General features: G+C 29.9%; 5 protein-coding genes across 5 annotated transcripts; 3 read left to right on the forward strand and 2 right to left on the reverse strand.

Moving 5' to 3' along the window:
* The first annotated feature begins 377 nt into the window (after positions 1 to 377).
* Positions 378 to 6,254, forward strand: LOC135120718 (uncharacterized). Its single transcript, XM_064045058.1, has 11 exons — positions 378 to 461; positions 514 to 680; positions 762 to 811; positions 887 to 949; positions 1,004 to 1,112; positions 1,559 to 1,634; positions 2,020 to 2,118; positions 2,951 to 3,033; positions 3,155 to 3,238; positions 4,202 to 4,380; positions 6,056 to 6,254. Exons 1-11 carry the CDS (start codon positions 398 to 400, stop codon positions 6,252 to 6,254), a joined length of 1,173 nt encoding a protein of 390 aa, XP_063901128.1. The 5' UTR covers positions 378 to 397.
* Positions 6,255 to 7,827: 1,573 nt separating this feature from the next.
* On the reverse strand, positions 7,828 to 11,447 carry LOC135120712 (MATH and LRR domain-containing protein PFE0570w-like). Its single transcript, XM_064045052.1, has 3 exons — positions 11,373 to 11,447; positions 11,153 to 11,305; positions 7,828 to 11,096 (listed from the first exon to the last, which is right to left on the reverse strand). Exon 3 carries the CDS (start codon positions 10,774 to 10,776, stop codon positions 7,852 to 7,854), a length of 2,925 nt encoding a protein of 974 aa, XP_063901122.1. The 5' UTR covers positions 10,777 to 11,096; positions 11,153 to 11,305; positions 11,373 to 11,447; the 3' UTR covers positions 7,828 to 7,851.
* Positions 11,448 to 15,453: 4,006 nt separating this feature from the next.
* LOC135120717 (proteasome assembly chaperone 2-like) lies at positions 15,454 to 16,571 on the forward strand. The gene is made up of 6 exons (XM_064045057.1): positions 15,454 to 15,538; positions 15,588 to 15,646; positions 15,702 to 15,867; positions 15,928 to 16,032; positions 16,085 to 16,146; positions 16,392 to 16,571. The coding sequence occupies exons 2-6, from the start codon at positions 15,626 to 15,628 to the stop codon at positions 16,569 to 16,571; spliced, it is 534 nt and encodes a 177-aa protein (XP_063901127.1). The 5' UTR covers positions 15,454 to 15,538; positions 15,588 to 15,625.
* A 50-nt stretch (positions 16,572 to 16,621) lies between these two features.
* Positions 16,622 to 18,398, reverse strand: LOC135120716 (syntaxin-6-like). Its single transcript, XM_064045055.1, has 8 exons — positions 18,327 to 18,398; positions 18,168 to 18,248; positions 17,655 to 17,733; positions 17,306 to 17,373; positions 17,084 to 17,166; positions 16,920 to 17,026; positions 16,749 to 16,843; positions 16,622 to 16,698 (listed from the first exon to the last, which is right to left on the reverse strand). The coding sequence occupies exons 1-8, from the start codon at positions 18,364 to 18,366 to the stop codon at positions 16,622 to 16,624; spliced, it is 630 nt and encodes a 209-aa protein (XP_063901125.1). The 5' UTR covers positions 18,367 to 18,398.
* A 3,919-nt stretch (positions 18,399 to 22,317) lies between these two features.
* LOC135120719 (uncharacterized) lies at positions 22,318 to 24,765 on the forward strand. Its single transcript, XM_064045059.1, has 7 exons — positions 22,318 to 22,414; positions 22,531 to 22,577; positions 22,650 to 22,758; positions 22,812 to 22,890; positions 24,154 to 24,214; positions 24,310 to 24,403; positions 24,461 to 24,765. Exons 1-7 carry the CDS (start codon positions 22,378 to 22,380, stop codon positions 24,763 to 24,765), a joined length of 732 nt encoding a protein of 243 aa, XP_063901129.1. The 5' UTR covers positions 22,318 to 22,377.
* The last annotated feature ends 2,274 nt before the right edge of the window (positions 24,766 to 27,039 follow it).

Here is a 27,039-nt window from a genome sequence, read left to right on the forward strand (position 1 = left end):
GAGTAATCAAGTATAAAAATGAGAGCCTCATATATTATCTTTTGAAAACACTACTAATAAAAATTGCTTTTAGTAACAGAAAGGCACTCGCTCTCGTCGAGATGAAAGTTAAAATTTTTTTTAATTTTTATTTTTTATGTAAAATGCTTAAAAAAGAATCTTCATCAACCGCACAACTACAAACATTTTAAAGATCTATAAATGGCTCCAGCTAACCCTTAAAGTACTGTAAGTGGATTGGACAACGAATAACGAGGCGACCACTGACTCAGTACATTTTTTACCGACGTAACTATTGGTGGTATGATTTACGTGCAAATTTTTATTAAAAATAATTGAAAACGGTGACGGTATAAAAAAAGTAATTTTCTATGGAGCTCAAGTATTGTAGAAGATAATGAGAGATCTTCTTTTGGAAGGTTCAGAAGAAAATACTCTAATATATGAAACCGAACTTTTAGGTTACAAGAAAAGTTATATAAATACATAAATATTCAAAATTATAACTAATAGTAGGCATATTTGATTCAAAAGCTTGCTGTAAACACCATCTTCTTGTCGGTCTTTGTGTAACTGTATATTTGACTGCAGCGACGCTTCTTCCGTTGAGTTTAAAATTTTTGTACTCTAGTTTTAACTACCCTGTCTTTTTGACTTACGTGCAGCTCACCTTTTCTTGGGTAAGAACACTGGCTTCGCGTATATATTTTTTATTTCTTAAAAACTCAACCGGGAAGTTATTTTCTTTTTTTTTTTTTTAGGTCTTTATATTGTTAATCCTTTTTATAAAATTCGCAACAAAGTTTTTTCGGTTATTATTATATCATTTTTACTATTAATTTTATTTTTGTCGTTAATTTATTTCATCTATTTTTTCTTATTTTAGGCAGAAAATAAAAAAAATTGATTGGACAGGCTGGCTTTTTGATCGTTGGCTGCTATATAAATTGTTAATAAGTATAAAATTTAGTTTCTTTTTCTATGCTAGTTAAACTCATACTAGGAAAAAAACTTCTTTGGTCGGTTTTCTTTTTGGTCTTAGGTTTATCTTAGCTAATGTTGGCTTGTCATTAGTTGATCCAGACGTGCATTTTCTTCTCCAGTCTTCTGGTGTACGTTTTTCTTCTTACTTTCACTAAGTTAATAAGAAATTTAAAGTATAATAGCTTTTATAGTAGAGAATTTAAGCTTTGTAGTAGTTGGGTATTGTCTTAACATCAGGTGTGCTTCTGGTATCGTATTTATTTGTAGTAAATTTTCACACTTTTTTAAATTGCCAATACCTAAAAACTTATATTTTAAGCTAAACTAAAGTTTATATTATAAAAGTTTTAAAAAGATTTCGAACAAATAATTTGAAGTTATTAAGTACTAAAAGTTAGGAATATAACCGTGTTATTTTATTGGAAAAAGTAACTGAAAGCTATATCGTTTAAAAGTTATTTAATTTTTATTAAGCAATGTTTATAGGAAAAGTTAAACTTAACGAAACATTAAAGATTTCGATCGTCATGACTAATTTTAATTTTTAAGATTTTTTTATAAATTACTTATTCAGATGTTTTGGGCGATGTTGTTTTCCGCAATCTTAAATAACGAAAAACCAGATTTATACGAATTATTTTGTTGCTTGTGTAAAAAATTATATTAACCTTTTAGCTTGTCTATATTTTTTCTTTATATCATATTTATTCCATACTATTTTGCTGACGTAAACTTTTACATATTCAGTTATCCTATTTATTGTTATTAATTTTCAATTTACTATATTTTCATTTTTTTATTATTTTTTAGTATTAGTCTATTTAGCTATTGTTTGTTCTACTTTCGTTTTTTTATAATTTTAAAATCACTAGAATCTGCAATCCTTTTTATATTATTTAAAAACTTTTTTTTAACTCCTTTTATTACTCCTTTATATATCTATTTATTTTATTTATTTTTATTATTTTACGTAAATATATACAAAAAATAATTTTTAAGAATTATTAAGATATTTTTTATTATGCTTAATAATAGTTACTGTAATTGGTTCTGCGATGATTTCTTTGAATTTTATGTTTAAAGAAAACAGAATTATTGGGTTATTAATAAATTTAGTTTCTGCTGTGGTGGAAGGTAGCTTATTTTGATATATTTAACTTTTAATAACGAAGTGTGACTCGCACTCTATTATTTTAAGATAACCTAATATGGAGCATTGCTATTTGTTAATAATGTTTAGTTTATCTACTTCTGTGTATCTTTAACCCCTTTATATCTTATTAAAACTTCATATAATAAAGCTTAACTTTTTATTTGTAGTTTTTATTATTTTAAAATGATTTTTCATATTTTTGTTAAGTTTATTTCATAACTTTTTAGAATATTGATTTATATAAAGATCTTATAACTTTAATAAGTTTTTTATATTATTTACTTATCACTATGATTATTATAATAATTAAAAATATTATTTCTTATATTTATATATATTCTCCCCTTATTTTTATGCTTTAACTTTTTGCATCTGTTGAAAATTATTTAATATTTTTTGCTTTACTCTAATTAATACTATTAATAATGAATTTTTATTATCAGTGAACTTGACTTCAACAGTTTATATATTAAGCTAATTAATTCTAGTTTTTTGTTTTTTAATATTTTTTTCTTTACTAAAGTTAATAATACTTTAAATAATAAATTTATATAATTATTAGACTTGACGTTAACATTTTATATATTAAGCTTATTTATTAGTTCTTGCAGTTTTTCGTTTATGTATTTATAGTTACAACACTCACTATTTTTCTTGCGGTTATTTTTGTTGAGTATTATTTTTGCTTCACAATTTTTAATAACCGTTTGTTGAGTTTTACTATTATAAATTTTTTTATGTTAGACAAAATTATAATGATGACGTTTTATATATTAATTTTGTTTGTTAAAAATTCTATATTTTCTTCTAAAGGTTTGACAGTGGTCACTTTGCGAGCAGCCGCTCTAAAACTGGTTGTTACTGATAAAAAAGATCTTAAATTACGCCCATCAGAAGTACAATACAACTTTTTTTGTCATATATTTTATCAGTGCAGTGCTTATTTATTTTCTTTTAACTTATATTATTTCTACTTTATTAAAAAAAATCAAAATTTAATTAATTAATGAAAAAAAGTTCACAGCGCTTAAACTTTTTGTTTCCTCGTTGGTTGTTTTGCCTTTTTTTCTTCTACTGGACGCCTCGCCTGAGTTTCTTTACGTACGAGATTTTTATAAATCTTTTCTTTCCCTTATAGTTTTTGCATAAAAGCAGTTTTTATAGAAATTTTTTAAAGACTTTTATAATTATTTCTTGAAATGAACACGAGGATTCAAAATTATTTATTTTTTTTATTTTTTATATTTTTATTTTGAAACTTTAATTTAAAGCAAAATTCTTAAGCTTGTTTTTTGTTAGTTTTTTAAAGTAATCAGTGCTTTTTTTAAAATCTTAAATCTTGAAATTATTTATTTAGCTTTTTTTGCATTATTTTTTTCTTCGAATTTTTTTAATTGTTCTAAAAAACCATCTGATAAAGATTATAAATTTTTAATAGTCAACTAAATTTTCAATTTTAAATAATTATTTAATTTGATAAAGCTTTTTATTTAAATCTTTTTTATTTTTTAGAAAATAATCAAATTTTAGTTTTTTATAAAGTTCTTGTAATACGCGCCTTAGTAAATTATATTTTTACTTTAATAACTATAAAATTATTGTTTTTCATTTTTTTTTTTTAATTTTTTAATAAGAACTTTTAATTTTTGCTTTTTTAGTTAATTTACGTTAAAAAATTCGTAGAAGTTTTTTCATAATTTTTTTCGAATTCCTTTTTATAAATTTGATTAGGTTAACTTTTTTTTTGTTTAAATCTTTTGTTAAAGTAATTGGTGAGATTTCTATTAAAAAATATTTTATGTAATTAATTTTCATTAATTTTTTATGAACTGCAGAGTTGACTTCATACTAAATTTGTTATAAATGAAATTTAATTAATTTTTTGTTTAAATTTACTTAAAGATCAACTTTTTTCTTTCAGCTTCACATTTTGGAGTTATTATAATTTAAATCTTGTCCCTTCTTTGAAATTTTATTATTGTAGTAAAAATTAATTAATTTTATTATAAAATTGTTAATTTAAAAAGTTTTTAAGTTTAATTATTTTTTAAATTTCTTTAATAGGAATCTTTTCTAAGCCGTCATCAAACTTATCTTGTAACTGCTCTGCGAAATTTGAATCTTCTTGAATGGACTTTGATTATAACTGCATCGTTCTTAACGTTTATATTCCAGTTCAACTTTACTTGCTTTGCTAGTTTGTGCGATTCAGTTACTTTGAGCCTCGTTGGAGATCTTAAAATGTATTTTTTTTTTACTTTTTTGGATTTTATTTATAATTAATTATTATTAAAGCAGAATATTTTTTTATTTTAAGATTTTAAATTTAATTTATTAAACTTTTATTTTTTTTATAAGTAAATTATATATACAAGTGAAAATAAATTTTTTTAGAATGAGATTATAAAATGTTTGCTATACTTTTATAAAAACCAATCCATTGTAGTGAAATTCTTTTATTTATTTATTGAGATCTTTAAATTAATTTATTATAATTAAATTTTTTATTATATTAATATAATTATAAATTTAAGTGAAAATTTATTTTTTGAGATTGCACTCTTAAATTATTTGTTGTACTTTTTTTTTAATTTGAGTTTTCACTGAAAAAATTATTTTTTAGATTGACTTATACTTAAATAATTATCTTTTAATAATTAATAATTTATTAAATTCATTTGAAAATATATTTTTTTTAAATTGAGATCTATAAATTTTACTTTTATATAATTTAATTTTTAATCTTATATTGCATTTTTTATACTTTTATTGAATCTGATTACAGACGATTACAGATTTAAAGTATTTAATTAATATTTTTTTTAAAATTTTATTATAAATAATTTTTTAATTAGTGGATTTTGAAAAGTATTTTTTTAAAACTTTTATAATCTAATTATTTTACTTCCATTCAATTTATTTTTATTAAATTTTTTCTATTCAAAATATTCAAGTACCGAAAATATTATTTTTCGTAGTTGAAGAATTTAACTCAAATGTACGATTATATAATTTAATTGAATAAAATTTATTATAATAAAATGATTTACAGTTTAAGTAAATATATTTATTTATTAGATTTTAAAATGTATATTATATATCGTTTAATTTATTTTTTAATAGAAATATAAAATAATAAATTTTTATCATAGAAATATTTTTTCAGACATTTGTCTTTTTATAAAATTTAATTTAATTTTTTAAATGCGAATTTAATGAAATTAGTTTAGTAGATTGTTGTAGAGATTGCTTGATAATTATTTTTGTTATCATATTTTTATTAAACTTTTTTTAAGATAATATTTGAAAAGCTAATTTTAGAATTTTTTTTAATATTTTTTAAAAAGATTTCTATTCAATTCAGTTTTTTTGCTTTTTATTTTTTACTTTCATATTTTTTTTTATTTTATTTTATTATTTATTTCATTATTTATACTTATTCTAAAAATTAAAGTTTATATTAAATTTTGTATTTCTTAATAAATTTTTTAATTTTTACTACTTTTACTACCTCTTTGATACTATTTGTTTTTTCAAATTTAAAGTTTACTTATAAATTTTTAATTTATAAAGTTTTTGCTTAACTTTTAGTAATTTTATTATTTTTATAAATATAAATTATTAAACTTTTATTATTATATTTAAAAAACCAAGGAGCTAAATTAAAAAATTAATTTTTAGTTTTTTTGTTTAACTTATATTATTGGATTTGCATAGTTTTTCAATATTCTTGATTTTTACTTCTTTTACTGTATTTATAATATTTTTTAGGTTTATAAAAAAATTTAATACTCGATTAAAAAGGTCTAGAAATTGAATTTATAAGATTAATTTTTTCTTGCATTACTATTAAATTTGACAGTTCATTCAACGTTCTCTTAATATTTTTCTTATAAAATTTATTATAAATTTTTTAAGATTGCCGCAAGTTTTGTTCAGCGCTCTTCTTTTTCGCAATTTTAACTTTTCGCTACTCCATCTTATTGGCTGCATCTCGGTTTGTTTGGCGAGCGTCTCGTATGCTTTACTGAAACACACGAAGCTCTTGGCTTCTTCTTATAATGAAGAATCCACCGATAAGCAGTTGTTTATATCAATAAAAGAACTGTTAACATAGAAAACAGTTTTATAAATTTTAAAGGGTATTGATTTTTTGGCAAAGGGTTTATTACATAAGCGTACAAAATTGTTACAGCTTTGAATTTTATTTACTAAATTTACTTTGAATTCTTATTATTCCTGTTTATTAAAATATAAATTGTTAATTAAAGGTATTTAAATTTATTAAAAAATCTTTTTCCTTTAGTATAAGTTAAACGTTTCTGAAGATGATTTTCTATCTCCTTAAATTAGTAAAAATAGTGTTTTTATAACTTTTTACCATAAAGCGAGTAGTATTGAGGTGCAAAAATATCAAGACTAAAGTTAATCTGAACTTGGAATTTAATAGTTTTGATTCTGCAAAAGTACAAAAAAGGTTAAATATAAATTTTTTTTTCCTAATGATAAAATATTTTCTCTTTACCAGTGACACTTTGCCGTTAAGTGACTAATTCTATCCTTCAAGTATTTTTCTGTCGTAATAAGTCCTAAGTCACCAATATGGTGAACTCACAGCATACATTCAGGCAATTTTATATGAATTAATCTAATCTAAATTCTTCAAAGACTTGCAAAATTCACTAGTTGTGTTCTGGCTGGGTCTCCGTGGTGAATAGTATAATAGAGATATAGAGATATATCTTTGTTTAGTGTTAAATAATTCTTAGTATACTTTATTTGTGACTTCCTGGCTCATACTTAATTATGACATTTTTAATTAGGAGGCAATAGTTTATTCACACTTATCAAAAGTTAAGTTTTTCTTGCACCAAATTAAATACTTCGAGCTAACAGTAATTTATAGAATTTAAACGTGCATGCCTTCATCTGGTTTAAGTTACTTTTTTACGAAAATATATATAATTGATTTTTGAGCCGGTCAATCTAGGAGAACTCTATATTCTATTTTGAGTTTACTAAATTGACAAAAATTTATATATAAAATGATATGCAAGTTGGTCAAAAAAAAAGTAAAAAAATATTGCTAAATTTATATTTTATCATAAAGAAAAACATTCATCAAAACGGTATATTTTTCTGTTCGTAGTTGCCTATACTTTAAAACACAGCTTTATTCAAAATCAAATGTTATACGTTGTAAGTAAAAATATGTTAAACTAACGTTTTTGTCCTTTTTCAAGTATAAGTTTCCCATATATCAAGGGATTTAAACAAGTACAGTAGTTTAGAGTTAACTACAGTTGTAATACATGCAATAATTATAATACGTTAATATTTCAAAGTTTCAGCAAAAGCAAAGAAGTGGGGGCTCAAAAAATTATATAATATAAACTCCTAATAAAGAACTTAGTCGATACCATACTGTTAACTTGGTTTTTTAGCAAAAGTGAGAAGATTGTGACTACGACTTTATATAAGGGTTTTTTGAAAAAAAGTATAGTAATGAAGCAAAAGAAGTAAAAACAAATTAAAAACACTGAACAATCGCTTTTTGTTATAACAGGCTTGTAACTTAACTAAAAGTAAATAATTCTATATAACTGTATAAACGCTATCCTATAAACAACTTTCAAAGTGTTTATTAGATTAAATAAAGTAACACAATATTTACCTTAAATAAACCCACTTTCTCTCATCATACCACAAACAGTTTAACCCACATCGTCATCTTCCTCAGTCCGTTCACTTCCCTCATCATCATCACTATCTTCGCTCTCATCTTCCTCGTCATCTTCCTCCTCAAATTCACTATCCTCTGCACAATCCTCACTTTCTAAGGGCTCTTCACTGTCCTCATCCTCGTTATCAATATCTATAACCTGAGTATTACATTTGTTATCTGTACAATTCTTAGGGCTGCAGGGACTACTTAATGCATCCCGTGCAGAACTGGATAATAAAAGATTTCCCTTACTTAAAAATTCTTTCTTCCCTACAATAACGTCCTCGTTTTCCTTATTATCAAAGCGACCCATGCTAAATTTATTTTCTTCTACAATAAAATCCTCATTCGTATATGAGTTACACGTTTCTGCGTTTTCCTTAATAACAAACTTATTATTTTCAGTATCAGTAATAGTAAGTTCTCCAAATTTAAAGTCAAGTTCATGCAAATTAACTTTATCTTTTGGTTCAACTTTCGTCTTTGCTATTTGCTGAACTCTTGCTCTTACATACTCTTGTCCAGATGCATGGACGCTATTCATTCCTTCTTTTTCACTCTCGCTGCTTGGCATACCCCCACTATTATCTTCGCTTTTATCCTCACTCTCCTGATACAGCAATTGTCCTTTTTTATTATGAATCAGATTCTCCTGCTCCTCATTAGATTCATCAGTACTTTCTTTATTAGCATTACTTCCATAAAAGCGACTCCCAACCACTAGTTTTTCTCTATTTTTCACTGTTTTTTCAATTTTGCTTTCTTCATTTGCATAACTAAATATATCATCTCGCTCCCCATCAGATCCTTTATAACGTTCTTTTTTGACATCATCACTCTCATTCGCACAAACTTTTCCTTTTTTATAAAGATCCTCATCCGGCTCATCAGTGCCCTCTTCTCTTCTATTATTACCTTCAAAGAAGCTGTTCATCCAAGCTTTTCCTTCCCTATGCACTATCTTTCCTTTATTTTTCATTCCCTTTTCTTCTTCACTTTTCCGAGACCGCACTTCAGTGTAACTATTCACATCTGAATCATAATTTGGCTCGTCAGTGTTCTTTTTTTCAACACCGCTATCATCTTCCTCGCATGTTATATAAGCATTCTTTCTCAAATTATTTATTCTTCCACGATCTTCAATGTGTCCTTTTACAAAGTCGGTGCTCTCATTTAGTTGTAATAAAGGCTTTTTAGTAGGAGCGTTATTACTTATATTGCCTCTTTTATCTCTTTTACCTTTACTATAAATTTTTTTACTGCTAACGATTTTCCTTTGGATATTTAAGTTTATAACTTTGTGCACTCGTTCAAAGTTAACCTTTTCCCGTTGTCTTTCATACTTATCTTTATTTTTTTTACAAATGTTATCCTCTTTCCTCTCTGGCTTAATAATTCCTTCTCTTTCCTTTTTTATAAATCTTTTCATTTTGACGTTTTCATGAACTTCCTCGGGCTCTATAGCCTTCTTTTTTTCTCGTAAAAAGAGTTGCTGTGATTTAGTAGAGTTATTTATACTCTCTTTATCACTCTGAATTTTAACACTTCCTTGAGAACCAATCACTTCATCTTTGCTACTTACGCCGATATACACAGTTTTAAGTTTCTGCTTTTTTCTAAAATTTCTATTCTTTTCCTCTAAATCACGAGCCCAGTTTTCTTGGTTTACTCTAATAACACTTTTTGATTCGTCGTCGTCCTCATATTTGTTGCTAATAACCATTTTCACATTATCTTTCAAGTTATTCTTCTTTAATTTCTCTATCTTCCTTATACTTTCATATTCTTCTACGAAATCTTTAGCGCTGTTCACTTCTTCTTCACTTTCATCTTTAACATCTTTTTCACAACTTACGACGCTCCGTATTTTTCGAGTAACAAGATCAACACGATTCTCGTTTAAAACTCCCTTTTTCCCTTCTCTCTCGTACTCTCCTTCAGACGGTTCAACGCTCTCCTCTCCCACATATATTTTACGGCCAGTTGCCCTCCAGATTTTCCTTTCGTGATTAGCACTTACACTGTTCACCTTCGACCTAATTTTCGAATTAACTTTCTTATTTTTTTCGTTAAACTCAAAATTTTTAATACTTTTCCCGGTTGCTTCGTTCTCACTCTCCTTCTTAACTTCACTATTAACGTTTCTGCGAATGACTCTTTCTATTCCACTAGAATTAATAACATTGGATCTGTTCTTAATTAGCTCCGCTTTTCTAAATCCCTGATAATCTTCCTTAAGGACTCCGAAATTTACTTCACGTTGATCACACGCATACACTTTACGGGGCGCCATCTTTTCTACTTTTCTAGGCTGGCCTTTACTGCTGCTTTCCAACTTTAACAAGTCTTTATTCTTACTTTTTTTAGAATCCCTTTCATAACCATAGCCGCTCTCTTCTTCACTTGTTAACTGTTTTTGATTCTCTCCAGCTTCGCTTACTTCTACCGATCTGAATGATCCTTTATTCTTGTTTTTTTTGATATCTCTTTCATAATTATCGACGCTTTCTTCTTCGCTTGTTAAGTGGTTCTGACTGTCTTCATCTTCACTTACTTCTTCCGAAGTTTCCTCATATGTACTCTTTCTAGTTGATCCTTTACTTTTACTTTTTTCAAAAACTCTTTCAAAATCCCCGACGCTTTCATTTTCGAGCGTTATTTGCCTTTGACTCTCTTCATCCTCGCTTACTTCTTCCGAAGTTTCTTCGCTTTCGTCAATATCAAAAGTGTTCCTTTCATTTGATCTTTCATAATTTCTTTGAACAAATTTCCCTTTATTTTCGTCAACAAGTTCATCTTCACTTCCTTCTTCCGAAGTTTCTTCGCTCTCCTCCTCGCCTCTTAGAGAAAACTTTTTAATACTAATTAGAGGCGGCAAGGATAGCCGCTGTAGTAGCTGGTCTACTTCCGGCATGTGTTCAACTTCTGTCAATAAGTACGAATAATCTTTCGCTTCTAAGTTGAACTGAACGAGAATAAGGCGATCAACGAGGAGATTATAAGATTTCTCTAATATTGCTCGGTATAAGTTTAAATGAAGAGCACACTCGTAGTAACGGCTCTGTGGGTACTTTTCAAAAGGGGGCTTCAGGGTAACAAAATGAATAGGATCAACGCCTGGTTTCGTAATCTTAGTGGATCGTCTCCACTCGACTAAATAGTATCTCCCGTCTCGCCCTCTAGACAGAGCTTTAAAAGATCCCGCAATGTTAACAGAAGGATCAACAATTATGCCTGTCAATTGTAGCATTGCATAGAATAAATATAAATAGAAAAGGATAATAGCTAACCATCAAAAGCTACAGGAGAATGGAATATCCCCGTAATATTATGAAACCAAAAGTTTAAAAACTGCTTGTAGCCATGAAAGATAGACTTTTTAAGGATGGGCGGTAAAGAAAGTTTAGAAAAGGTATCGATGTCGCCGGGTTTTAACCCAGAGCCTAAGAGGGAAAAATAATAATATAAAATTGGTTTAAACAAAACATAACAAATATAAACTCTGATTACTTAAACACTTGTTATAGGTGGTAATCCACTTTAAAAACCTTTTTATAACTTTATTAAGCTCTATCTCATCCAACCGAGATGACTTCCAAAGATCCTTAATCTAAATATAAAAAGTAAACACAAAAGAACTGAAAAAAGGATAAGGAAAGAAGCTTGTTGAGGTTTAAGCCCATAATAAGGAGATGTTAGAGTATTCTGCCAAGTGTGATAATTTTTGCGAATAATTAAATTTTCATCAAAAAGAAGATTGCTAAAACCCTTAGTAAAATCTGAAACAGAATTCATTGCCCTATCGTCATAATAGTAAGAGTGCCTCTCTTCATCATAATGAACTAATCCGGGCTTAACACGACATGATGGTGTTTTGAAAACGTTATATCCTACCTCAGATGTCATGTTAAACCGCTAATAAACAAGCAACCAGTAAATCAGCAAAGCCATTTGAATATATCTCGCAATCAAGACAATCTTTGAATTTTAAAATCTCAAAGTAAAAAGTAATTGGTTAAAAAAAATTACTAAATTCCTCGTCTGCGCAAAAGTTTTTATAAAAAGATCAAAAAATTATTTTGTTAGGTTAAATAATTAGTTCAACATATATGTAAATCAAAAAAAATTTTTTTTGTATTATTAAATAAAACTATGATAAATTTTTTTCTCTTATGCATGTTAACTTAAGCTTGACATGTTATACCTTAAATTAGGTATCCTAAAGGTTTTATGATTGTTAGTATAGCTGGTAACTATATTTATAAGCAATAAGAAATAAATGATTAAAGGTTAGCCTAAGAAATGAAAGTACTTAAAAAATATGAGTTTTTATATATATTACAACTAACTTTAGAACCAAGTTACAATATATTATTTGTAGTCAAGAAGTCTTTTTTTCCTATCGCGCGGTTGCAGGTGGTCTTCTTCGTACTTTGTGTAGCGCCACTGGGCTAGAGATATTAATAAGTTGTAATACATAGGTTTTTGTACTGAATAATCTTTAATTATACTTCGCTCACTATCGTAGATAGTGTCAGTCTACCAAAATAACCTATGTAACAAAGTTGAGGTAGTAAATTTCTGTTTCTCCTCACATTGGAACAAGTTTATAGGAGGCCCACAATTTTTCCTATACATAGTAGGCTCCGCGGGCCTAGGAGTATGTATATTTAGATCAAGGAAAGAGCCAATAGTAAGTTATACCATTTAAAAATGGTTATATTCTAATTTTTAATATCCCCTCATAATTTTATTTTAGAGAGGTAAACACACCCCCCGTGTGGCAAGAATAAACAAAATTTTTAGTAACGCTTACTGCGACGCTCTCTCGTAAGTTTACTAACTTTACTAACACCCACTCTGTTGGATGCTGCATTCGAAACTTACAAAATCGCCCAAGTGTTATCGACGCTTCTATAACTTAGTCTTATCGTCGATAATTCCATGATCGTTTGCAGGGTTTCTAAAAAATCTTTTATGAGAGAACCGCTAAAAGCTTCGTTGCCGCTAAGCCTAACTTAAGCTAGACCATCTTCACAGTAGCAACAGAGAAAACTAATTGCCCTCCATAACAACCGCGGGGAAGCGACTCTTAGACGGCGCGACCTTTCTTGAATCCCAACCTCTATCACCTGCTCAGCATGCTTTTCGTAGTGGTAAAACTGTCGAGATCGTTGTGCGGCGCCGAAAGTAGAGGGGTGATGTATCTCTGTAATTCTAGCCTGAATTTAGATTTTGGCCACATCACCACACAGTAGCTCCTGGATCTTGCTAAAAAAGATAATATGTGGCTTCCACTTTAAATAAACAACAGAAGGCTTTTACAAGTCGCTTTCGTGAGCCGTCCCTCCTGCTCTCTTCAACAATCTAGACTTATTTTTCAGCGATCACACCCTTTAAGCTTAAACCAGCAAATACTCCGTGGTCACTATTCCCTCACAAGCGCTTCTGTGTGCAACGTAGATGTCCTTGCTCGATATGTTATTATAAACTGCCTACGCTTCTCCAACAAGGGCACTAATCACCGTGGCAGGGTTGTTGTTACATCAAAACCAATTACTGTGACTGTTATTGATGACCGGTCCACCGTACATTGGACAACTTGAAGATTACTTTCAATGCGCAATAGTCACTCCGGGCCCTTACTAAATGACGAGATTCATATACGAACCCTGGAACGGCTCGCGTTACCGCTACCCTTGCGACGCGGTTGTGAATAACAGGCAATACGTATAACCCTCATACCGGGATCGAGGGTGACGTCATAGCCCAGCGGTTATAGGAGCATCGTCTCGCAAACTCAAGACCCTGGGCTCTTTTTCGGTCTCTGATAGTCGCATGCCTAACCTCGCCCTCAACTTCTAAAGTAAGCGTTTTCGTACAGAACTGGATATGCTGTACACAAGAAAAATTTTAGACCGTTCAAGTTAAGCTATTTAATTCTCGAGAATGCCAAGCATCTGCAAAAGTCATTATTAACAATAACTAATTCTTAAATTAATTTGCTCTATGAAAAACCTCGTATTTCAAATATTTCGGGTGTTATGCCTCTTTATGCCATCGTCTATTATGAAGTATATGCAATTTTTTTTTTACTATTTTCAATTATTGAAGAAAAAAGTTTTATTTCTTAAATTAGAACTTTTACGCCTCACAACGTACACTAACCACACCAATAAACAAGAAATTTTGAATACTAGTAACTTATATAATACCTTTTGTTGCTTTACAGTTCAAAGCACAGCTTCTCAACTATGATTTAGAAAATTTGACCTTATCTTAAGAATTTTTAAATGATAGTTATAATCCCTGATGCGTAGTTCACGACTATTAATCCTTAGATTTTGCGAGAACGACTTCAGTTTTATTAACCTGCATTTACTCCTGCACTAATGTCTGTGTCAAAGCAGATGGGCAGTTTATAGAACTACCTATACTCCTTATTTGTTTTTACCCTATTATTATTAGCTTACAAATGATCAATTATGTTTTAAGATAAAAAACTACGACTTTTTTTCATAGGTAGTTGTAGGCAGTCATAGCTAAATTTTCACTGCAGAACCCCGAGGCCGAATATAAAAAGAGAATTGCACAAAAATGCGGAATAAAAGTACAGAACCGTTTGAATAAATTTTTTAGTTATAGTGTTATATTTACTAAATAGTGTGACCCATTTTTATTGTTTTAGAATTTTTTTTTTGGGTACAGTAGGATTAATCTAGTTTCGACATCCTGTTTGCTCTATCTATACTTAATATTACGGTCAAAAAGATCCCATAGCCTTTCTATAAAGTTTCTATTTAAAAAATTATTTAACCAGTTTATAATTGCACTTTTTTTTTAAAACAAAAGCTAATTCGCTTCTGAAGATATGTGCCCGGCCCACTATTTTTCTAATAATAAAACAAAAATATAATTATATATATTTCAGTGTTAAAGAAAATAAAAGAAAAATAGTTTTTAGTAATGGTCGCTTCGCTATAGAACAATGGAGTGGATTAGTGCTGTACATCTTTGTCTTGCGTTAGATGTGCTTTCACTTTAACACAAAAACTTATAATAAATAATAAAAGTCAACTAAATTGTATATTAAAGAAAGAAATCAAGCTAATAACCCAAATAAGATAGACTCTAGTAATAAGCTAAGTTTAATACTTAGCAATATATCGGTATCAAAAGTAAAAAATATAACTAGTCAAAAAAAGATATTTTTTTAAAGGGTTTAGTAAATCTGATTAACCCCTTTACAAAAAACGCCCTTTTTCCTAAGTTTAAAGTATCTTAAAGTTTTTCAAGGGTTCAAGTCTCGATGATTCCTAAGCCTATTAAGACCTCAAGAGGATTACCAGCATAGCCGTTTAGTTTCTTTTTGTTTATTTTAACTTAATGTTTGTGCCTTCTAACGACTTTAAAAATCTTAGTTTTAAGGGGCACACTTTGGCGTTGGTAATCATTCTTAATCTTTAACATTATATATTAATAGCATAATAAATTAAACGTAAAGCCTGCCGTTTCTATTGGAAATGTCGGACAGCTCTGTATCGATCTTCATATCTCAACGTTGCTTTCAGAAATTAAATTTGCAGGCTTCTTTCATTCTCCTTACGTCCTACCCTTTTGCGGCCCAAACGCCTTTAAAGAGGATGGGAACTTCCCTTTAACGACACCAATACAAGGTTCCTTTTTATAGTATTACACTTTTTATTTTACAAACTCTTTGCTTAGTGTATTCTTTAATTGAGGAAAAAATTATATTTCTGCAAATGCGTTCCTCCGTAATTACCGTAAATTTTTTCATAAAAAACAATTATAAAAGAGAATAACATAATATTTAAATAGCCTTTTCGTAAAGAATTTGTACAGCAACTTTTAGAATGGTTTCAAAGTGAGGAAATGGAAAAGCTTATTTTGCTTAGTAGCAGTGATCTCGGCAATTATCTTCAAGAACGATTGCTTCAGTCACCTTTTCGTTGTCTTTGTTCTGCTTCTTTCACAAAGTCATTAGGTTTTTAAAATATTCTTATAGTTTAATATATACATATTTATAATTAAAATTTTTTATTAGGAGCTAAGTCTTCTCTGCTTAAAAATTTCTGGCCCGACTTAAAGGAAGATAACTTTTTTACCGAAATTAATCAATATAAGAATTCTCGGCTTCCCTTTTCAATAGGCATACTTTTGTACACAATCAGTTTTTCTCATTCAGATTTTTGATTGATAAGGAGGAATCACAAGAACTTTATATGAGGAATGTGAGAAAAAAAATCTTTCCCTAGTAATCCTGGTACTTTGCTTCCTTCTATATAAACTTTTCAAATGAAATAAGTACTTCTGTTACACTATACGCAAAACTTTTAAGTACTATAAGATTATAAAAAATTAAATTCATAAAATATTAAATGAGTTCAACTTTTTTAATGCGCCTTGCTGTTACGAATATCGTGGATCAAAATTTATATGTTTTTCTCAAGTTCTTTTGAAGTTATTTTTTCTACTAAATATTTTTATAATTTTGATTTTTTAACGCAGATCATGTTCTGCGCCGAAGGAGACAATGCCAGTGAAGCTTTTCGATTTGCCCAGCAAATGGATGCGTGGCTCGAGCTGAGACGCAAGTATCAGCGCAAGAACCGACCTTTGGCTGAATGGAACGCGCCGATATCGTGGACGGCCTTCTACGGGAGCGCCGCCTCCGAAATTATATACTGAGATGCTAAAGGAAATCTCCACTTCATAAATGAATCTCAATCTTGTTTATTTTAAAAAGCAAAGTACACCAATAGTAAGCCAGCGAGCACCACGGCCAAGAAAATCATGATTGCTGTTTGTTTTCCTCCTGCAATAATAAATTAATTTCAAATTAATGAATTTTTTTTCGACGCCAACCGTTGATCTTTCCAATAACTCGATCGACTTTCTTAATCACGTTGTCTAATTGAGATTCGGTATTTTCTATGGTCGACGATAAGTCATCCAGCAATCTTAATAAATAAAAAAAAATAAATAATTTTTATTTTTTTTTTCAGTTTTAGAATAATTTAAATTTTTCTTTTAAACCTGTCGTGCTCTGCTAAAGCCCTGTTTGTTTCTTGAGCAATGCTGTGTATATTCTCGATAGTTGTGCTAATTTCTTCCAAGTCCTGATCCTGTTGAGCCATTATTTTCTATTATATAAATTTTTTTAATATAACATTTTTTTTAAAAAAATTTTATATAAAAACTTGATGTCGATTTTTATAGTCGTTAATTACTGCCTGATTTTGGAATTCAAATTCACTTTGAGGATTCTTGTAACCGTTACTCACTTTAAAGATATAATTATAATTTTTAAAATTGAGATAATTAAATAAAAATTTGTTTTAAGTCCTGAATTTTTAAAAAAATTAAAATTTTTAAAAATCTTTTAAATATATTTAACTTTTTATATAAGTGCCAAAATTTACTTTTTTTTAAAGTAGTGGGATTCGAAGATTGGATTAACATTCTTTTCCTGCAGACTTCTAGTTTTGCGCTGGAAACAATGAGTTACATAAAACCGTGAGACAGAAATTTAATTTGATATATAATTTATAACCTAATTAAAATAAAGCCAAAAGTCTTAAAAATTAATACAAATTTCTGTACTAAAATTTAGTATATGATATTAGAAGAACAGATTGTAATATTCGTGCAAAAAGTGACAAATATTTAAACTAGAAAATTTAATTTTCCAAAAAACATTTTTGTTCGGCCAATATTATTTTTTTATAAAACTTATTTTTGCATATCAGCTAAAAACCAATACTACGAAACTTTGTCGCTTCGCTGGTGAGTTCTTTTTCAATGACTTGCGCTAATTTTTTGACATCATTAACAAACTTTTTTCGTTCATCTAAAGAAAGCAAATTTATTTATACTTGCCGATTAATTTAATTGAAAATTTGACATGAAAACTATTTTTAGAAAATTTCCAATAAAATTTGCAAAGTTTATAATATTTGTCCAATAGGCCTAAAAATACCTTTCCTTTGCTTGTTATCTTTTACAGCGAAATCTAATTTATATCGTTAACTTTAAAATATATTAAAAATAGAATTTTTCGCTTTTAAACAAGTTAAAACAACTATTGAGACTTTAAAAATAATTAGCATCTTTACTGTAGTCAAGAAATTTACAAGGTGTTAAAGAAAAACAAGAAAAAAAAAAATTTAAATAATTTCCTTAAAAGGGATAATTACCGGGATAAAGAAACAAACGAAAAAAACATGTTCAATATATTATTAAAGGGTTTTAAAAAGTGAAGATAAATCAAACACAAAACCTAACTTAGATCAGAAGCGGTTAGTATAAAGTTATCAGGATGTTTTTCAGCTATTGTTATAGTTTCCTCTAAGTCAGTAAGATACTCTAAAAGCATATTTTTGTATTTATTTTTACAATAAGCATAAACTGTTTTTACTTTAAACATCAACGATCTTTCAATACCTTCAATCGTTATTGTTTTTTCCCGCATTTCTCTAACCATCTCCAGAATTTCGCTATCCCAAGTTGGGTTAACGTCTTTTATAATATTTTGAAAGTTTTGATACAATTTTAGAAGGTTATCTCTTAGTTCCTCAACATCTCTTTTAGCGGGTAAATATATACTTAAAATCTGAACATGATTAGTTACAAGTTAACAAGAAAGAAAACTGGAAGGTAGTACTCTTTCACAATAAAAAATGGGTCCTCTCGCAACATAAATTAGAAGTTATAAAGTAAAGAGACCCACTTTTAATATTAGTTTTTTATTATATAATGTTCAGTTTACAAATGCAAAAATAGGAATGTTGCTATTATTTTCTCAGGTGAGGGTTTTAGGTATTGACAATATTACTAGAAACTAGATTGGTATAAGGCATATGTCTTAAATACTTTTCTCCACTTATGATGTAACATGACTAAAATAACGATTCTCTTTTAAAAAAAAGATATCGGTAAATTTTAAATGTTAACATGAAAAAAAAAATTAACTTTAAATTCGTGTGAACTAAAATATTAATAAAAACATTATTTTTAAATAAAAAATTGAAATAAAGAAATTATTTTTCTCATAATAAAATCTTTATTCCTTATTTTAAATTTATTTTTATTCCACATTCTTTACTTTTTAAGTTTTTCCTCCTCCTGGCTATTTCGAAAATAAAACGATCTTTTTTTAGCAACTTATTAAAATTTTCCACCAAAAATTAATGGTAGATAACGACTCTCTACTATTTATAATACCATCAAAGCTTGTTCCCATCACGCCAAAAAGTAATCGCCCCCGAATCGGCAGGCAGAAATCATTTATAAAAGTACTGAGCCTAATAAAATTTATTGCTTAGGCTTAAGTAAAACCGTCGACCATCGCATTCCTGCAGATGCAACAAAACAAGCTCATAAGACTAACGACCGGCTCATCTCTTTCGTGCGCAAAGATACGATGCACGAAAACTTGGGTTTGGAACGACTTAGAGCTTTTATCCAAAATGTATCTACTCTTTCATTTAAACGTGTTAGTAGACATATAAACTAGTGGGTTCAAGAAATTACATGCGAGCCCAAGATAGGCGCACGCTTCGGACAACCCTGGCGATGCACTTTAGGCGCACACTGTAAATTTTTACACACGGAGATAGGTTAACCTCCGCAAAATTAACTTTGCTATTAGCAAAACTAAGCAGTCTACGGTCGAATCTAACTTCAGTGCGTGACTCAACCCATCAAGCCACCGATTAACAAGCGCGACTAGATACCACTACACATACAAGAGTAGTAGAACGATTTGCTTTGACAAGAAGAGCGCCGTATCATCTGTTTATAGAAGGTTAGATATAACTAATATACAACAATCTCCTAATACTTAGTAAATTGTATTGACTTTTTTTTTCTGCCTCAAACTACGAGTACTACAGGTCGTGCGAAAAGTACTATAAAATGGACAAGGCATATAGCCTCAAAAATTTTTTCTTTTCAGTCTCTCTCATTTTTTCTCTTTATTTCATATATATGTTTTGTGTATATAGAACGCTAAGAAGAGGAGTGAGAAAAATACCATATGGGGCTCTCGCTGCTGTGATTTTAGAATGTCTGTGCATCGTCTGCACTTGTGCTAATGTGTTTCTTGTCATATAAAATGGGACTCCGGCAAGGCTTTATGAAAGTCAAGCGGCCAAATATAGTGACTTCAGCCACTTTGTGGACTACCGAAAAAAAAATGTTGAATCGGTATACGTTAGACGTAAAAACCTGGAGTGATGCCTGGGCAGTATTACAAAAGCCACCGTCTTACAGTGCAACGAAAATCTTCCAGTTTACAAGGCAACATAGCTGAAACATTGCCACCAGGAAGATTTGATTTAGCATTATATTGATGCAGCAGTGGCCGATTTAACAATATCCTGCATTTCGACCGTGATGACCACTTTAATTAAATCTAAGTGTCAGCGAGGATGCTTTTAGTTATTTTTAGTTATCGTTTCAATAGCAATTGGAGGGTAAATGTCATACTCTGAGGTTAATGACTTCGCCTATGTCGTCTTAAGCTATTAGTTCGCCGTTCACTAAGCTAAATTAAGGACAAACGCTTACTAGTGTCAGAAGAAGGTGCGACCCTTTGACCTTCAATATGGAACTTAAACTTGAATTTCTTTGACAGCTCCTTTCCAATAAGTCGATTTAGTCGACTTATCACTAATTTATTTTCTAAAAGCTTTGAACTGTAAAAAACCTATTTAACAGGCAAGGGGCCATAGTGGTAGGGTAAGCCGTGGTCACAGAACTTTAAATATTGCTGATAGCAATATCTGGTAGAAGCAGATGTCGGCCTGGCGAAGTTAACTAATTCAGCAGTTAAGATTTGGGTTGGTGTCATGTGTCAAGAGGAAATTCTTTCTTAATTAGAATAATTGTGCCCCACTGAACCTTAAAGTTTATCTAAAATAAATTTAGGCTCGCTTATATATCACTTATTTTTTTCATCCTGCAACAACACCTACAGCTCTTGTTATCCTTTGAAAACCATTTGCATTCATTCAAAGAGTGCTCAAGAAACCATTATAAAAGTATGTAATTTAACATCGTTGGCAGGTTTTTCGTCAATATAGCAAGCAGTAGTCGATATCTTCATGGGTGTTGCTATTTGTTTCTGTTGTTGCGGCCGCTTAGAAGTTGTGTTTTTGTTTTAGAGGGCAAAGTACGAATTCTTTGGAGCTACAAAAAGGAGTGAATTGAAAGACAGTAAAATCTTCGCGAATAACTTGTAGTCGCGGTATTTATATTTTGTGTCTCTCCTCAAGTCGAAAATCAGTAGCAAAGATCGAATAGTTTCGCAAGCTGTTTTGTAAGGTGACCCTCATTACTTTTGACGCCAACTTTTTCGAAATTCTTCATATGGAGCATGCAAGTGATAGACAGTCGTCAGTTTTAGGAACTTGCGGTGGGCAATTCTGGGTTTGCGTACCAGGACCAACAGTAGGGAGGTCTTAATAAATTGGTATTCCATGCCCCCAGGAAGAGCGTTAACCTTTATACATAGCAAGTAACCTTCTTTTGAAGGACCACCATCAGAATATATTTTCTCTTGTGCAATGCTTTGTCACGCTTAGGCGCCGTGATGATGCGATAATTCTCGTCCTTTGCTAAAAAAATTAATCTTTAAGTGCACAGTCCTCGATTTCAGAAGCTGCAAGTCGTTTGCTAGCATGACATTCACAGAGTGTGTCACATTTATTTTACGTTAAACGCTTAAGAAATTCTTCCCTTACGAATAGTGACAAAAACACGAGAAAGTAACCGGTCTTCCTCTAGTTTTATGGGTAAATAACCAAGGTGTGCAGTTCATCAGCAAGTCAAAAGTACTTTTTAGTTTTTAATAACTCAACGTAAGTTATTTTATCGTAATATTAGCATTTTTGCAGTACCTGCGAGTGCTATGAATTCTAGTTTTAGTGAAGATAAGGCTTTACCCGCTACTATCCGACTCTTAAGTTACTAGACACCCATCCGCTAATGTCAATGATTCTGATCATGATACTATGGCTCGCTAAGTACCATTTTAGCAACTGGGAAACCTTGAAAGCTATTTTATCTTTTCCGGTGAGATAATTATTACCCAGTCCCTTTATATATTAAAATTTTTAAAAAAATCACCATGTTTTAAATACTTCGACTTTGCAGTTATACCTATAATTACAAATATTACCTCGTAGGCTCATTATATTATTTTTTTTTTGTTAAAATTTAAAACTACTTGTAAACTGGACAAAGTTTTGGTAGCGCAAACGTACCTGCAACATGTGCCCTTGACTTTCCCTCTTATTATTTGTAAAAGAATCTGATTTGGGACTTAAGTAACATTGGCAATTAGTATTTAGCTTTACAAAAAGTTCATTAAAAGGTTTAATAAGATTTAGCTATAACAATTAATATTATATATAATACTCACCTCACCAACTAATTATTCATTGGCTCTAGCTTAAAGTTATTTTTAGTTTTATTATTTCTTTTGTATGCTATGCCTTCTGGTATAAGAGTGACAGCAAGAGGAAAAGGTTTTAATTTAACCTTCGACTATTATATCCTTAAATTTTACTTCTTATCATAGTTAAATTACTGTAATATACTGTGGCACTTTTCGAATGTTAGTCCTTTTTTTTTCATAAACTAGAGGCCCGTGATGCTGGAAATAAGAAGACAAGCCTATCTACTGATGAGGTATAAAAACTAGGATTTTTCTTTTTATATTGATTTTATTTATTACATAACATTTTATCATATTATTTCTAGAAACTATTACTTGATGCCCTCCGAACTCGTGATATTGCTCATTTTTTGAGAAAAAAGTGCTCAACTAAAGAAGGATTTACTGAAAAGAGGCACGTTGAATACTTTAAAGGTTTTTATTAGTAGTTAAAACATTTACGCAACTTATTTTTAAGGTCTGCTTAGGTGTTCGAGCCGCCAAATGTTTGATGAGCAATTATAAAGAAATTTCTAGAAAAAAACATGCTGTCTACATTCTTAATAAGTAATAATTTTTATTTTTTAAGCTCTAAGATTTGTGATAAATATCAAAAAAAAATTTAGTGAAATTTAACAAAATTTGAGGTAAATGATAAGTTTAAGTTATTACGTTTTTACATCTTTGCTCTTGGGAAGGGAAATTCTTCCCGTTACTTTAATGCTTGCAGTGTGTTAAAATTTTTTTAACACGAACTTGTTATCAACAGTAACACCTTCTTTTTACTTTATAAAATAGTTTCACAGTTAGCGCGTGAGCATTTATAAATTAGCTTCCGTTAGACTGCACCACTTTGTAATTCTACACTTAGCTTCAGTTTGTAAAATACATTTTATAACGCTATATCAGCTAGTAAAAATTTATGAGTTGCTGATAAAGTTAGCCTTAAAAACGTAATTAATAACGCTGCATCGAATAATAAAAACTGATTAACAGGTAAAAAGTTAGGTCTGCCTTTCTAACCAAATTATTAACGTCGCTTTAGATAGTAAAGCTCGATTTCTTATTTTAAGCTTCTGGTACAGATGGATTTGTTTGGAATAGCGTTATTTACTTAAAGATTTTCAAAACTGTCTAACGCAGTACGACTAAATACTTCTAACTTATTTAATTTTTTGATTTACAACTTTTTTATGCTTCTAACTTGATAGCGCAGATTTGTGCTAATAGCTTGGGCCATGGCTATATTTATTTTACGTACATATCAAACTATTAGTTTTAATTTATTATAAACATCTTTTTGCTATTACCATTTATTATTAATTGATATATTTAGAGGTATTATTTTTTTTGGATGTTTTGGAATTTAGATTGATTTTCATTTTCCATTTTTTATAAAGTATGGTTATTGTGTTCAGGTATTAATAAGAAAATTTAGACTCTCCTTTCTATTACTGTTTATCCCATTTTCAATGTACAATTATATTAGTTCATGTTATTCACTTCCATTATTTTATATTTACGTAGGCTTTGGCAAATATCATTTTATTCATCCCATTCATAGTATAGTAACTTTAATTCATAAAAATCGTATAATCCTTTTTTAAATAAATCTGGAGTTTAATTTATAACATAGTTTTTTGTGCCAATAAACCTTTTAACTGCTCTTGACGAAAGAACGATTGTAATAAGAGCGTTACAATTTTTCTTTTTAATGAAATTGTTTTTTAGGCGGTTTGGGATATTCATAACTTGTAAATATTTACACGTGAATTTTTATTAGTTTGCCTGATCAAAAATTACAGCATTTCTTTTTCATTTTAAAAAAAGATTACTAGAAGAAAATTTTTATCATAGTGCCGAAAAGATCAAACTTTCTAACGGCAGTAAGGTAAAAGTTAATTTTGTATTAAAATACACGTTGACTTTGAAATATTTTAAAGGAATTGTTTTATATAATCTTGTAAAAGAACCATTCGTAAGTAGATCCTCAGACCGATTTTGAAAAAACAATTTACAGTTGATGATTCTCTCTATATTTGGACTTTTGAAGTTGGCAAGTGGAAACAGTACATGTTAGGTGTGTTGGAAATTTATTTAATGTCTTTGCTGTTAAAGTAAAACTGTTTTCTGCTAGGCGTTGGCATCATTTTAGGATTTATACTTTTCGTTCTTCAACCTCTTTGGCCTCCTTTTATGAAAGAGGGCGCGGTTTACCTGTTTTATGCTACTTTGGGCCTAATTTTGCTTCTGCTTAGCTTGTGCGTCCTCCGCTTGATTCTGTTTGTGGCAATATTTCTTTTAAGCGGTGCTCGAGTGTACTTCTGGTTGTACCCAAATTTGGTTGTGGAAGAGCAATTTTGGGCCTCCTTTGTTCCTTTGTATTCCTTGGAGTGGAGAAAATCTTCTGCTCCCAAGGTAGTGGATGAGTATTCTGAATAAAAGTAAATATACTGTTCACCACAGGACCCTTTTTTTTGGTTTTTAAATTGATCTGCTATTTATGTAAAACATGCTAAAGTGCTTTAAATATTGTTATTGACAGCGCTTCAAAACTATAATGGTATTTCCATTTATTAAGGTTAAGCGCTACTATAAGCAGACTTGATATGAGGTATAGTTAGAATTTTATAGTGGTTTAAGTGTAACGTCAATCAGCGGTTAATATATTTTTTAAATTATCAAGTGAACTACTGCTAAAGGAGTTTACTCCGCAATGTTTACTTTGCGGCCAATCAGCGCTTGGTTAGATTTTCTGCTTCTTAAGAACTAGCAAAATTTCTGAAAATCTTGAAGTCTCAAAATTTCGTTACTAAAAGTCATCAAAGTAAGCAAGCGCCGAGTGTAAAAAATAATACCAGTTTGTTTCTTATTTCTTATAATAAATAAAGCCGAACAGCCATTAAACAATAAATATATTTAATAAAGCATCCTCACCAATAATATAGTTTTCGGTACTTATTTTCTATTTATTTATTAGCTTCACTTGTTAAAACTTAAAGTAGTGAGCCGTGTATCTTGTTACTGCGCAAATCTAACGTCACTTATTTTTTAAAAATTTTAATTAGTTATCTACAACTAGTTTTTCTTTTGTATCCCTTAAGCTCAGAAATAAAGGTGGGTTTCCAAAAATTAACAATAATCCAAGTTGAAATTAAAAAAAGTTATCTTCTTTCTTAAACTTAAACTCCTGAAGGACACTAATGGCTCATTAACCATGAAGCTCTGAGAAGCGTGCATATGGTACCTTCCTGTGCCAGCTCTGATTCGTGAGTGCTATTAATTCATGGATACTAGTAACAGAAAATAAATAAAGAAAGATAGCAGCCATATTCGAACTAGCATTTCGACTTAACCTAAATGTGATTCCTTACTTGTCTTCGAGAAATAGCTGTGTTACGCCAATTCCTTCCTGCAGACGGTTAGTGGCTCGACTAGCCATTCATAGTGGACAACGATTTCACTGCTCCAAGAGTATTTTAGTTTGAACATAGTTTCTAGCGGGTCATAACGTGCACGATATGATGCGCAATACCTTGCTTCGTGCTCTAAAGAGACCAAAACCACGGCCCAGCGGATCGCAGGCCAAACAGTGAACGAGTATGTGAATTTTCTCTATTCGACATTCCGCAGACCACGTGCGTGCTTGTCTTCACAAGTTCTCGTGGCGCCGGAGGTTCAGCGGGCTCCCCGCCTTATTGATAGTCGGTAAGGAATATTATTGGTAGTGCCAAAGCTGACTGAGCATGGAGGACGACTTTAATTGCAGGATAAATCTCCTAAAACATCCACATCTAAACATGCAATGCGAGAAAGGTGTTTATGACTAACACACGCTTTAAGTTAGATATGCGCTGGTACATATCCCTTGGGCGGGCGAAGGTTTAGCCTTGACGCTAAACTAAAAAAATAACTAATTAAAAAGGTTTGTGAAAAGAAAGTTCAAAAAAAAATAACATAAAACAAAGTCTTGTAGTCTTCATTGATACACCACATATATGTTAACATCAAAATGGTTTTTTTTTCCCCCTTCACCTTCACTTTTCCATGGAGGAGAGCTTACGCTCATGAGGGCTGGGCGGGCGGCGATGCAGATTCATCTCCCAAAGGCTTCGAAAGGTGGTCTTTTTGCTCCTTACAGTTTCTACTAATGGAGACGAACACAAAATTGAACGTGTAGACCCGATATTACTTCCTTTTCAGTCCAACAAGATTATATATTTTATGAAAAATAATGCATTTTACTTAATAAATGCCTATACAACAACTACTTCTAGACTATGAGATTATTTTACAATAAATATCAATCAAGACAGTAAAAAAAGGAGAAACAACTTAACTAAAACAATCGATGTATCTCTAGTTATGTGGTCGGGATTAAAATATTATATAATATTATATAAAATATTCAGATTGACTGTGAAACTATATTACATGGAGCATTTCCACAAACATTTGTTTAAATAAAATACGAAAATTTTCATTGGTTTTAAAATCTTAAGTCCTTCAAACCGTTGCAGTATTTTTTTAGGGTAAACACTAACTTATGAAAAACTTTTATATTAGATCTGTGGTTGCAGGCTATTCAAATCAGAAATCTAATTATTACTTTTCCAATAATTTTTCTTTGATAAACCAAATTTACATATGAACTTGATTACCTTTGTTTTTTTAAAGACCTTCCTGTTTAACATTTTAATCGCACGAGAGGTGCAC

Source organism: Zophobas morio, unplaced genomic scaffold (genome assembly GCF_036711695.1).
Source record: "Zophobas morio isolate AGI-343-1 ecotype UQ-CSIRO unplaced genomic scaffold, CSIRO_AGI_Zmor_V1 ptg000413l, whole genome shotgun sequence".
NCBI classification, from domain to species: Eukaryota; Metazoa; Arthropoda; class Insecta; order Coleoptera; family Tenebrionidae; genus Zophobas; species Zophobas morio.